The sequence below is a fragment of the Diabrotica virgifera genome, chromosome 3, assembly GCF_917563875.1.
Source record: "Diabrotica virgifera virgifera chromosome 3, PGI_DIABVI_V3a".
Taxonomy (NCBI): domain Eukaryota; kingdom Metazoa; phylum Arthropoda; class Insecta; order Coleoptera; family Chrysomelidae; genus Diabrotica; species Diabrotica virgifera.
This window is the reverse complement of record NC_065445.1, coordinates 100,015,039-100,029,611: the sequence shown is the minus strand read 5'-3', so window position 1 is coordinate 100,029,611 and position 14,573 is coordinate 100,015,039. Positions and strand designations below refer to the sequence as shown.

General features: G+C 32.2%; 1 protein-coding gene across 2 annotated transcripts in view; it reads left to right on the top strand.

Annotated features, from left to right (window-relative positions):
* Positions 1 to 14,573, top strand: part of LOC114341305 (DNA-directed RNA polymerase I subunit RPA1) — a 158,952-nt gene that overhangs the window by 139,460 nt on the left and 4,919 nt on the right. For both annotated transcript variants that reach the window (XM_050645351.1, XM_050645353.1), the window contains exon 25: positions 11,538 to 11,648. In XM_050645351.1, coding sequence (XP_050501308.1) covers positions 11,538 to 11,648 — 111 coding nt within the window. The remainder of the gene's footprint in view (positions 1 to 11,537; positions 11,649 to 14,573) is intronic.

Genomic DNA, 14,573 nt, shown 5'->3' with positions numbered 1-14,573 from the left:
ATAAATAGGACATTTCGATAAATTATATTTTGACAACTAATAAAAATATGAACTGACATAACTATATATAACATTACATAACAACTAATATAAATAGAGGAGGATACTATATTCTCCCACGCTATTTTGAACTTAATTAAATAGAAAAGAATTAAAAACCTAAATCTAAAGTCTTGACTTGAAAATACGAATCCGTTCAGATCTTCTTAACTGTGGAAGATCAATACGTTCTTCAACAGCAGGTTCATTAATGGGTACCGCAGCAGGTTCATTAATGGGTACCAGTTCATTATCAGGATGCTCAGGTTCTATCATGGATCTACATTTTCGTTGATAGGATTTGGATGTAAATATACTGGAGGTTGGATAGATGGCAGAAGATGTAGGGGATCTCTTGATACTGTGGCTGATAATTAATTATTTCTGGTTCGTTTACAAAGGTTACATTTTTTTTAGGTACCATAGTTTTACGAATTTGGTCAATGTGACGTTTTAAGCAATAGCCATCATCAAGTTGGACTTGGTAATGTAACAGTCCATACTTTTTAACAATTGTGCCAAATTTCCAAAGTTCCTGGTTACCTTGGTAATACCGTACTTGTACTCTCTCCCCCACATTTAATTGTCTTGCACCATTGGGTTGATTTTCTGATCTGCTAAGTTTTGGTGGACGTAGTGCGTCGAGTTTGATTCTTAAACATCTGTTCAGGTACATTTCAGCTGGTGATTTTCCACAGGAAAGTGGTGTCGCTCTATATTTTAAAAGAATTTCTTGTACTTTCTTACTCATGGGTAAACGATCAGTAGACATAGCTTTTAGTCTCATTTTTAGGGTTTGAACGTTTCGTTCAGCTAAGCCGTTTGTAGCAGGATGGCCAAGAGCAATAAATTTTTGAAAAATACCATGAGTTTTTGAAAATTTTTTAAATTGATCACTTACAAAAATTGTAGCGTTGTCTGATACCATAACTTGAAGATATCCGTGAGTAGAACATATCTCTAACAGAAGATCGATGGTTTTTTCTGATGTTGGCGCATCCCTAAGAACTTTGATTTCAGCCCATCGTGATTTAGCGTCAACCACAACAAAAAAATAAAAACCTTGGAATGGACCCGCATAATCAATATGGATGCGGTCCCAATTTTCTGTTGGAGTATCCCAGTGGTGTAGTGGAGCTTTTGAAGGTGATTTTCGAATTTCAGCGCAAGGTTGACATGACTTGACCATAATTTCAATGTCTTTGTCTATGTTTTTCCAATAGCAATACTTTCTTGCAAGTTGTTTCATCTTTGTAATGCCTATGTGAGTTCTGTGGAGTTCTGATAGGACCAGTCGTTGGAGTTGAGTTGGAATAACAATTCTCTGACCTTTAAAAAGGATCTCGTCTTCTAAAGTGAAATCATGTTCATTTTGATTTTGTGATTTTAAATCAGATTTAATTCTTGATAAAATGGGATCTTTGTCTGTGGCATCTTTGATATTTTGATAGGTTAGATCGTATGTTGAAATTTCTTTTATTGACTCATGACAGATAGATTTAATTTCTTCGTTGAGAATTTTTTCTAAAGAAGATGAAGGTTGATTGATAGAAGCTCTAGAAATACAGTCGACGTTAACGTGATCAGAAGATTTTCTGTATTCGACTTCGTAATCAAATCCTGATAAAAATGATGCATATCGAAGAAGTCTAGCAGAAGTCATTGAAGGTAATTTTGAATTTTGATGAAAAATTCTCGTTAGAGGGCTGTTATCAGTGATGAGTTTAAACTTACGCCCAAAAAGATACATGAAGAAGTGATTTACTGAAAACATAATTGCAAGTGCTTCTCTGTCTAACTGACTATAATTTTGTTCACATTTGGTAAGAGATCTTGAAGCAAATGCGATAGGTCTTTCGATTCCATCAATGACATGAGATAGTATCCCTGCAACACCGGTTGGACTTGCATCACAAGCTAATACTACGGGCAACCTTAGATCATATGGAATTAAAACTTGATCACTCGCAATTTCCTCTTTTAATTTGTTGAAAGCTGTTTCACATGAATTATTCCAAATAAATTTTGCTCTTTTCTGTAAAAGTTTCCGTAGAGGGTACGTTTTAGTTGAAGCATTAGGAATGAATCGGGTATAATACATTACCATACCAAGAAACCTTCGAACTCCATCCACATCTGTGGGTCGTGGCATGTCGAGAATAGCTTGAATCTTTTTTGGTGACTTTAAAATTTCGTTGTGCTTGATAAGATGACCAAGATATTCTGTACTGGTTTCGAAAAAAGCACACTTTTTGCGATTAAGGTGTAGATTGAACATTTTTAGTCGTTGAAGGCATGCGTCAAGATTTTGTCGACATTCTTGTTTACTGGATCCATGAACAATTATGTCATCAAAGTATGAGTGAGTTTTTGATAGACCGGATAGAATTTGATCAATAATTCGATTGAACTCTGAAGGGGCAGTTTTAATTCCAAAAGACATTCGATATTTTCCTCGATGTGTTGTTATAGTTTGGATAATACTGCTGTCTTCGTCTACTGCTAGATGAAGATATGCTTTAAACAGATCCAATCGACAAAAATATCGTGAATCTTTTAAGCTGTTCAATATATCTTCGATTTTTCTGATTGGATAGTTTGCGGACACAATTCTCTCATTAACACCAATCTTGTAATCTACACAAAGTCTCACACCTCCATCAGCTTTTGGAATAACAACAAGTGGTGAACCCCAATCACTATGGTTGACTTTCGATATGTTTCCTTGAGCTTCTAAGTTGTCAAGTTCTTTCTCAACTTTCTCCCTAAGTGCATACGGTACATCTCGTTCTTTAAAATAGACTGGCTTGGCATTTTTACGCAGTTGCAAATTTACTTTAAAATTTGATACAAGTCCAATTGATTCTTCAAATATGTCTGAATATTTTTGAACAAATTCTTCTTCGTTAGCCGGTATATTTTTGATTTGTCTGATTCCTGTTGAACTATCGATGTCTTGAAGGTTAATGTTTAAATGTCTTATCCATACACGCCCTAATAAGGAGTCTAATTCATCAGGAACTACGTAAAATTCTTCTGTTGAAATTTTATTTTGATATTGTATTGATGTTTTTGCTTTCCCCAGGGAATAAAATACGTTTTTTTGTATATGATCTAAAGGCAATATCGGATTTTTGAAGTGGTAAATCAAGATCTAGTTCTTTAAATTTTGATTCTGAGATGAGTGTAAATCTTGCTCCAGAATCAACTTCAAATGTTGCCGGTTTGTTTTTAATAAGGACTGTCACATAAAACTTTTGAGCATCCGTGTAAGAGTGATTTTCATAAATGTCTACAATTTTATTAATGCCAAAAGTATCCTCTGGTTCTGTTTCGCTGGTTGATGGTTGATATTCATTAACTAGATGATGGGTCAAGTTAGTTTTATCTTTGTTTGCTAAAAGCTTTGAAATACAGACTGAGATGACGTGACCATATTTTTTACATCCCTTGCACTGAAGTCGTTCAGGATCGATTTTACAGTTTTTAACAAGATGTTGTTTACCACATCGTAGGCATCGATTGTCTATACCCAATTCTTGAAAATTTATTCTTGACCTAGATTGGGAACGCTTCCTAATATGAAACGTTGAATTTGATCTGTGTCTAAATCGATTGGTTTGGTTGATATTTGAAGAATTGTTACTTGACGAAAATTCTTTACTATCGATAATTGAAGATTCTAAGATTAAAGCCTTTTCTTCCAATTTTTCAAATGATTTTTCATTGGATTCCAGAAGACGTTCTCTAATTAAATTATCTTTGATGCCTCGAATAAACTGAGCTCGTAAAAAATGTTCAGAAATGTTTGCCTGACATTTGCACGTAGAGATAAATTCACATTCAAGAGTAGCTTGCTTTAGAGCAGTAGTATATTCGGAAATAGACTGATTTTCTTGTTGATATAAGGAAAGAAATTTATGCTGCAACACACGAATATTTTTCTTTGGATTCAGGCGATTATCAAGTTTCTTTACAATGGTGTTGTAATCAAAATCTCCAATTTTGTGAGGTGCAACTAATGATGAAAGCATTGAAAAAGTTGCAGAGCCAATAGAATTCAATAGTAAGTCTAAAGCAAATTTCTTGTCATCGAAAACGTGTTTGATTTTAAGGTAGTTTTCGAAACGTTCTATGTACATTGTGAATTTTTCTTTTTGTTCATTAAAATTTTCGAATAAAGGTATAAAATGATTAATAGTCGAATTTGAAGTACTTGCCAAACTTTTCTGCAGTTGAGCTAAAATTTCCTGGTTTACCATCATAAATTGTTTGAATTGATCTGGATCCATGTTTAATATGTATTTTAAAAGTCTGGTTATTCAATGATTTACCCCGTCGCCAATTTATTATATCTGCAGATTGAATAAATAGGACATTTCGATAAATTATATTTTGACAATTAATAAAAATATGAACTGACATAACGATATATAACATTACATAACAACTAATATAAATAGAGGAGGATACTATAATTTGCCAGAGCATTAGTCCAATCGTTACGATATTTGACCTCCTTAGAATTTTGAGACCCCAAAAAAGATGCAAAAAAGTTTGCAGCTTCTACCCTCGGGCTTCCCCTAAAATCCCCCTTGATGGGGGTGTTTCAAACATGTTTCAAACAAAAAATGTAACTGAGCTTTTGACCAAAAATGTTTTATTAGCAATTTTTGTAGAAAATACCATTCTCTCTGAAACAACGCCGGGAGCGACTGGCGATTTGAAACGTCATTTACGCACTCGAAATCAAGTTTCTAAATAAAATTGTGTATCAACTCGACAGTAAAAATTCGATATCTTTTTATTATAGTGTCCTATTGACAAAAATCAAAACGCGTTTAAAGATGAAAAGGGCAGCTGTTGTATACGCATCGCGTATTTTTTGCATTTTGTAGCAAATGAAGTCAGTTTCGATACAGCTGTTAAATAAATGAAAATTGCGCGATTTTTGCCATTTTTTTAAGATTCTTATTGGGGGTTTTAGGGAGAAGCCCGGGGTAAGAGTGGCAAACTTTTTTGCTTCATTTTCGGGTCCCAAAATTGATATTCTTAGCAAAATTCAGCTTGTTCCTATGCTTTTTAGAGATCAGATCTCTCACGATTGGATTAAATACTCTGGCAAACGTATTATATTCTTGCAAAATTTTGGAATGTGTTTAATTTGTAGAACAAATCTAACATTTATTTTTAATACAAATTTCAATTCTCTACAAATAGTTTCTCATGACTTTTGATGTAAAATAATTAGGGAAGCAGGAATTCAACAATTTAGCATTTCCCATTGAGTTTCCTATGGCCCGGTTGATAGGTCTGGATCCCGCGTATGAAAAAAAAGTTGATTAATAGCAAGCTGAAAATTTGTTAATAGCTTAAGGGTGTCTAGTCGGATAAACTTTGATATATGGGAACACTGGAACAGGGGCAGTTTTAATTGTGGAACAGGTTAAAAATTTGGAACGGTCACACCACGAAAACGGCACATTTATTTTGTCCGACAGAACAGACTTAAACTCTCTGAACAGAGATTAAACTCTCATGCAAAAATCAGACTGCTATTTATCACCTGTCATAATTCCTGGCATTTGACATATTCTACATGTTTTACTCATTAAAACGCCGATTTGGTGATAAGTAGCAGTCTGATTTTTGCATGAGAGTTTAATCTCTGTTCGAAGAGTTTAAGTCGGTTCTGTCGGACAAAATACATGTGCCGTTTTCGTGGTCTGACCGTTCCAAATTTTTAACCTGTTCCACAATTAAAAATTCCCCTGTTCCAGTGTTCCCATATATCGAAGTTTGTCCGACTAGACACCCTTAAGCTATTAACAAATTTTCAACTTGCTATTAGTCAACTTTTTTTTCATACGCGGGATCCAGACCTATGACGATTCACCACCCGGTATACAATCTGTGCGACTATTGATTTGTTTTTATATCAAATTTGGTATGGTAAGGCCGTAAAAGAAGAAAAAAAAAATAAACAAACAAACATCTTACATAACCTTATATCGGACAATGCCAGTTTGACTTTTATAGTAAACATAATTATCTTTGTTTCACACTCTTAAAGACAAAGAGAAACACTGTAGGCTGTAGCAGCTTTGGTAAATAGATATGTGTTTTTTATTTGGCAACAGCGCTGTCCTGCCAAACTTGATGGTAGCCAAAGAACTAATATATGAAGAAAACATTGTTTAATTTGTTTGCCGTTAAGTTTGTACCTGTGGGTTATGATGTCATTAAATGTATGACGTGTATTCCTAATTGTTTGACTTCTAGTTTAATACAATAACCTTTTAAAAATTTAGCCGATTACAATTCTGACAACTGTCAGATTTTAATAAATTGTCATGCAATAATTCACGAATTCTTAAAATCATATATGACGTCAAAATTAATGACGCACTGAAAGAAGGCTCTGAGAAGAACTTTACACTTAATTTATACAAATTAATCAACACGTTTAAATCAAACGTATGTCGTATAAAACTATTTTTTTGTGGAATGTTTTACACTGAATATTTTGTATTTGAGATTAAACCGTAATAATTGTATTGAATGTTACATGTTTTTGACATTTCGACTTACAGTCCTAAAATCGTGTTTATCAAAACTTATTCGATAATTTCTTTATCTACTGAAACCCAAATCTTTAAGTTCTTATCATTCTTTTGTTTTAAATATTATTAATATTGCTATTAGGATTGAAAACTAGGGTGGAACAAGGGGCTTGTTGTAACAACTGTAAGTAGTAACACAGCTTTTTCATAGGTTATTTGACCATTTTTAACTAATTTAGCTGACTCAATCTTATTCTCTTATCGCCCTGCAAATGACACCGTCTAGCCAGCCATCCTCCGATAGTTGCAAATAGTAGTGTTGTGCACGTGCTTCATTTGGATGAGGTAATATAAAATTTGACACTCATAAAATTTTGGTTATCGCTATTGTTTTAAACGGGAATGAATCTTTCGGTGTTCATTTCTTTTCTAAATTTAGTTATACTTTAAAGTTGCTTAACGATTTTACGATTGGCAAGATATTTTTACAGTTATTTTAATAAATATACAAAAGTGTGCTACGGGGTATGTTGTAACAAAACGTTGGGGCTTGCTGTAACATGTTACAAATTGCGCTGAATCTTACTAAATTTATGATCTACAATATAAAAACGTATTATTTAGTTTGGTAATAGTCCAGAACGAGACAACATAAAAGAAAATCGGAAAGGGCAACTCAAAGCCAGGAAGTGAAGTCTACGAGAATCAATGTAGCATAAAGCAAGCAAGTAAAACAGCACGGACTGTGTCATGTCATGTATCTTTATAACGATATAGAAAAAAAGAAAAACATGTAAGAGTCTACAAGTGGGCTGTACTAAACCAGGGATAGTTTTTACAGCCGAAGAAGAAAGTAAAATGGCATCGTATATTCTGAAGTGCACCGAACTATATTTTGGACTAATTCCCATGAAGATGCGAAAACTGCCTTACCAATATGCTGTGAAACTCTGTGCTAAGCAACTTCCTTCTTCTTGGTATCAAAATTATACAGTTGGTCCAGATTGGGTCCAAAATTTTATGCGTAGAAATCTACATTTATATTTAAGAACACCAAAAGCCACCTTAAGTCGAGCAACATCTTTCAACAGGGCCAACCTTGGTATTTTCTTCGAAATATTCCAAAAAATTCGAATTTTCGTAATGTTACAACCTTCCCCAATAGATGTTACAACTAGCCCCAAGCGCGGGGTGTTGTAACAATGCACTTTTTTTGGTAAAATGCTAGTTGATTAAAAAATAACAGTCTTCTGAACTTTTCTTCAGTTCAGTTTTATTCAGAAAGAGTTAAACTAGCGTTTAGCGTTTAATTAGTGATAATTGGGAAAATAGCTGTCAAGATATATTTGATTTTATGAAAATTATTACAACTAGCCCCCTGCTCCCCTACTTCATTTTTCAATTGCCAGATGACGCTCTAGTCACCTAGTCCATTCACGTCAGTTGCGGTGTGGGGGATAAACTCTCGGTGTTGGTCACTAAAGGCCCCGTCTCACCATCAAATAATTGACAGTTATTTGATCAAACTTGACAGTTAGTGACACAAAGTGACAGTTAGTGACGTCACATCCTGAGTGTTCATTGTGGATAATAATGAAAAATTTTAATTTTAAATAAAGTACAAACAAGTTAGACAACTCAATACAAAAAATTTGATCAAACTAGACTGATAGTGAGAGCACAGATTATTAGAATTTCAAAAAAACTGCAATTGTGACGTCACTTTGACGTACTTCCTCAAGTACGTCAAGTTTGCTCAAACTGTTTGATCAAATTATTTGATGGTGAGACGCGGCCTTTAGAGTATGGAGTAGCAGGCATACGTCTCTCCGATGAGACTCCAACAAGAGTCGAAAATCGTCGATTCAGAGTACTGGACTGCGCTCCGTATTCTAAGTGAAAAATAAGATTGTTTTGCCTTCGCATTGCAACTGAATAAAAATGGAATTTTTATTTTATTCATATAGCCTTGTCCACGTCATCTCTCCATGATCTTCGGAGATTCCTTTTTTTCTTTCCTATTAGGCTCCAATACAAAATCTTTGATCCGAAACCAGAGAACAAGGATCACAGAGAAGCGACACGCCTTTGATCCTTCGTGAGCACGCCGCCAATGACCTTGAAAGCAACCTGAACAACCAGCGTACCAATAGTCAGTGGGCATGTCACACAATACATATAAATTCGTAAATAAAATTAAGCATTTATGTTGACTTTCAATAAATATAAAATATTGCACCGAAAAAAAAAGTTGCGTGCAGGGCCGACTTTTGTTGGCATTCTTTATAATAATGGAATCATTTTTGATTTACAAAAGGTTGCAAATATATCGCACAATGCAAAGTAATGGTGAAAATCATATTGATTGGAACCATAAATATAAATAGCTTTTTGTTTATCCTCATTTTGGCATTGAAAGACCAATAATAAAATATACCTATTTCCTACGGTAGGTGTGACATTCACTGATTGTTTTTGGCTTGGGCTGATACAAGATATAATTTGTTCATCGGGGTATTTCCTAATAAATTATATTTTTTAATATGGGTTATCGAAAAATAACACAGCCATTGTAACTTCCACGGAAATGTCACAAACTCTGAAAGTTCCAATTCTCTTTGAGTGACAAATGTTCGTGATCGATAAAAAAAACTTTATGTTGAAATCGAATGTCAATATTGTTATTGTCTTGGAAACGTATACCGTCTCTGATATATCTTTGGAGCAAAAGTATGAAGACATTTTACATTTAATTCTCTTCATGTTTCATAATTTGACAATGTTTCTTTAAGCGGAATTTTATCTCTGTAAATATTTTAAATTGGCTCTAAGCAGTACAAATATTGCCGAACGTCAAGAACATAAAGCTTGTCACGCACGGAAAGCTATACTATAATATACGGTGATGAGTGCGCTAATATCCGAAAAAATAACGCAAAAGACGGAAAACATAATACGTTGTGGAATAAAACAAAAGACTACAATATAATATCGATGTATCCACCTTTGTACCTTTTCATCCACAAAAGACATGTTAAACTACAAAACCGTCTACTTTCTTTGTTTCTAAAGATATTAGGTACATTCAAAAAAACAAACTATTCAGAAAACAACACTACAATACGATTCCGATGTATACTCCGATCCATATATATATATATATATATATATATATATATATATATATATATATATATATATATATATATATATATAGGTAACCTTTGTTATTTATATTTAAATAATTAAAAGTTGGCAAACAATTTTTGTATACTGCACTGCAAAAGGTAGATAAGTATTTAGTTTTTTCATTATTGAATGTAAGTTTGTTTATTTGCAACCGTGTTTTTGCAATTTTGAAGTCTTGTTCTGCTATAATTTTAAGATTTTCTCAATTATCGGCCCAATTATGTTTCCAACAATTTTTGTTTGAATCGTACTTTGTTTTTGTCGTTTAAATCAGAAATTCTCGTGTATAGAACTCTTTATATATTTTTATTTCGTAAAAATAGGATATCTTGGAGTGCGATAACATACGGAAAACATCTGTTGAATTTTTGACCTGGCTGACCCTTCGTAGACTTGCGTCTGACACCAAATTTAATATTTTTAATTTGAAATATCCCTTGCTTGGCAGAGCGAAGTTTAGTTTTTTATGCATTACGTAGGGGTAATTAAATTCAAGAAAATGAATCACTTTCGTCATGATTTATTATCAATAATATTTAATCAAGTCAAATTAAGACTATTAGATACGTAATAACTAATACTTATGTAAAAATTACAAAGCAATAACAATTACCTGTTATTATTCTTACGAAATCTAAATAAACTTATTTCTCTTCCTGTCGCAGATAAACATCCGTGAAACACATACGAGTAACCAGACATTTTAACTATTATAATTATATAAATGCTCAAACAAACTTTTTAAGTCGAGTATTTACCATACACGCCTACGGACTATCGTAAAACCAGGAGGGACAGAATTAGCATGCTGGTGATACTTAAAGCAACCAGGTTCGCGCATGCGTCTTCAAAAACGGTACACGTTTTTAGTGCGGTTGTGTCGTTTCTCTGTGGTCCTTGTTCTCTGCCGAAACCTTGTACGATCTACTCTTCTCACGTGTCCATATCAAACTAAACGTTTTTCTTCAATGTACTGAGCATATCTTGTTATACTGCCGTTCTTCTTTTATCTCCTCATTTCTAATACGACACCGTCTTCGTACTCTACAGGTTCTTCTCATGAACTCCACTTCGGTTGCTGTAATTTTGGACCTGTTTCGTTTGTTTTTTGCCCAATTCTCTGCTCCGAAAGGCTATTACACTACGTACCATGGAGTTACATATTCTCTTCTTTGTATTTCTGGTAATCTGTTTGTCTCATAGTACCCCGTTCATTTGTTTAGTACAATAATGTTCTTATATGTGCTAATCAGCTGATTATCTCTTGCTTAGTGGTTCCATTCTTTGAGGTTATGAATCCTAAGTATTTAAAATTTTCACTGGCCAATTGTTAATATTAATTCGGTCTTTTCTAGGTTTATTCCCAGTGCATTTTTCTAATATTCCTCTCAAATTGGTATTTCCACACCTTCACATTTCCTTTTCCATGGTGTTAATATTTATTCTATTAATATCTTGCGCTGCAGAGATCTTATACAAGAGATGTGCATTTCTGCAGTAATCCTTTTGTGATAATAAAATCGTTTGAGTATTTATTGCCCGGTTTTAATTCTTAACCTGACGTTGTATAGGTTTTTTACTGCTTCTCTTAATCTCAGAGTTATTCCGATTTCCTTCATCATTTTCCCGTACCATACACCTTTTTAAATTGATGAATTTATGTTCTAAAAAAGAATAGCTATTTTGTTTCAAATATATAAATTGTACTGTAAATTTTTTGATGTTATATTTTCATTTTTTTTGTAGGAAATGTTTAAATACAATACCCTTTTAGACTTGCCACAACTTTATTGTAATGATATCCACAAAGTGGCAGAAACATATGGCATTGAAGCAGCTTCTAAAGTAATAGTAAAGGTAAATTTTTGAAGTTATACTTCTTTAGGCGCGTTGGGTGTAATTTATATGTGCGCGAATTCATCAAAAGTCTTGGTCCTGAGCGCAGCTCAAACGTTATACGGGCTCTGATTGGGTAATTACAATGACCTGTCAACAAGTGTTCAATATGTCGGTTATGGGCAAACAAATGCTGTGTATATTAGTTTTTATTGTTGTGGGGACAGAGAAAAAGCAAGTTTATAATTGTAGTGACTTTTTAAATAGTTTTTAAAAGCAACAGGTACGTAATTATTGTAAATGTTTCAGTATTGTAATAAAAAATTATATAGGTACTTACCTATTTGGAAAATGTATGTACCTATCTAGTAGGTAATGCTTTGATTTACATAAATTGAATACCAACAAAATTTCTACCAATTTTCATCTAATATATTGTTTTCTTACTCTATGTTTTGGTGTATTTTAATATTTTAATTCAACAAAAATCAAACTAATTTGATTAAATTTAGAACTGTCAAACAGTAAAACGTTCAGTTTGCCTATCTTCGCACTTGACAGGTACGTGTAAGTGGCTAAATGAGTAGAGGCTTCGAATTCAAATCCTAAGCACCCGAATAAACACGGGTTCGAATCCCAATGCAAGTTTTTATTGTTTTATTTTTTTTTTATACATTTTGTGATTGTCAGTATATTTGTTATATATATTTTTTAGAAAATGCGTATTTAGTTAAAATTTTTGACAACAATTATTGTTCAGAAATCATTTCTTTTTGGCATTTTTCAATGTGTTTGTGTGTGTTTTATTCTTTTATTTTTTTAATTTTTGGTATTGTTTTAATAAAAAATTTTGGAAAGTAGTAAGTACTAAAATTAGTTTAATATTTAAATAAAATATAAATAAACTGTTTAAAGTACATATCAATTTCGTTAGAATCATATAATAGAAGTATAACTTCTTACGTGCTTACAAAGCACATACACATTCTTTTTTTTTTCTTTAACATAATACTGTAAGAGAAGAACTGCGCTATTTATCATTTACAAGTTGTTTCCTAGGATATTAACTCTATATTATGGTTTGTAGTTTTAACAAGCTGAAAATGCGAACATTATCACAACGAAAACTTTGTTTATTTATGTATTTAAATTCATAATATGGAAAATTGTTCTTATGAAAAGTTGTTTAGAATTAAAAACTATGTTTTAATGTTCAATTATATCCTTCTAATTTCTTCTGAAAATTCATTTAGAAAAATATTTAGCAGAAATTGTTTCCAATACAATAGATCTATGATTTGTACAACAGATTTCTGAGCGTTGTCCGAAAAAAATTCCTGAACTATAAAGGTACTTTGCTATTGAGAGAAATTCATATTTTTTGACATATCTCGTATAAAATTGGTATATGATGGTTGCATCTTAGATATTAGACCATGAAGAGCTTTTTATGAAGAATAACTTTTTTTCGTTAAATTAAAGATAAAAGAACTTAAATGAAGATGATGTTGATATCCGTAATTCGAGAAAATCTTCAAATATTTATATTTTTTATTAGGATGTAATTGCATATATTAGAACATTATTTTTTATTCCAAACAACTTTCATAATAACTAACTATTTATATGGGAAATAAGCCACAATTAAATTGAAGAAAATAATTTTATTAACGTTTCGACGCCCAAATCGGGTGTCGTTGTCAAAATACAAAATACTGCTAAATTAAACAAAAATGTTATTGCTTAGTAAAAAATTCTTCCAATAATTTATTTAATCTGACTCATTTATATCGGCAATTCAGACATATATTATACATTTTAAAGTAGAAGACTTTAAAATGATATTGCCAATATTTATGAGTTGCGTTCTGGGACGACTTTATTTCATAATAACAATTTTCAATATTGAGAAATAAATAAAGGTACTTTACTCTTTAGCGAAATTCATATTTTTTGACACACCTCGTATAATATAGATAAAATTTGATATGTGATGGTTGAATCCCAGATTTTAGGCCATGCAGAGCTTTTTATGAAGAATAACTTTTTTTCGTAAAATTAAAAATAAAATTTTCCATAATATATCTGTCCAACTTAAGTGACACCCTGTATATAATATATACATAGATATAATGCACGGTTATTAGACTTTATTACGGTTGTCTTGTCCGACGGTGGTGGGGAGACTTATATTTTTGACTTTACGTCACAAGAGTTTACATTCCCATATTTTTAAATGATTTTCGATCATTGAATGTGTGTTATTGTGTATATATGTGTATTATTTGTGTTATTATGAAATAATTAGACAAATAGTACACATTTTATCTTATACCGGGTGGTGAATCGTAAAAAGGGCCATAGGAAACTCAATGTAAAATTCTGAATTGTTGAATTCCTGCTTCCCTAATTACTTTACATCAAAAGTCATGAGAGAATACTTGTAGAGAATTAAAATCTGTATTAAAATCAAAAGTTAAAATTGTTCTACGATTTAAATGCATTCCAAAATTTTGAAAAATATGATACATTTGCCACAATAGGTATGCGTGTAAAAGTAAGGCCACACGTTACTATTTAACTGACAGTGCTCACACAGTTGACTGAATAAAAAAATCTTTATTATTAATCCTTTCTCCGCAACTGAGGGTATCTTATCAACTGTATTGTTTTTAAACAATAGATGATAAAATAAAAATATTGACAGTTAAAAAATGTGAACATTATTGCATTGTGTGTGGCCTAAGTTTGGGCTGAAAACTAAAATGTATTACATTTTTACAAAATTTTGGAATATGTTTAATTACGTAGACCAATTTTAACAGTTATTTCCAATACAGATTTCAATCCTCTACAAATAGTTTCTAATGTCTTTTGATGTACAATAATTATTAGGGAAGCTGGAATTCAACAGTTCAGAATTTTACATTGAGTTAATGCAAAATT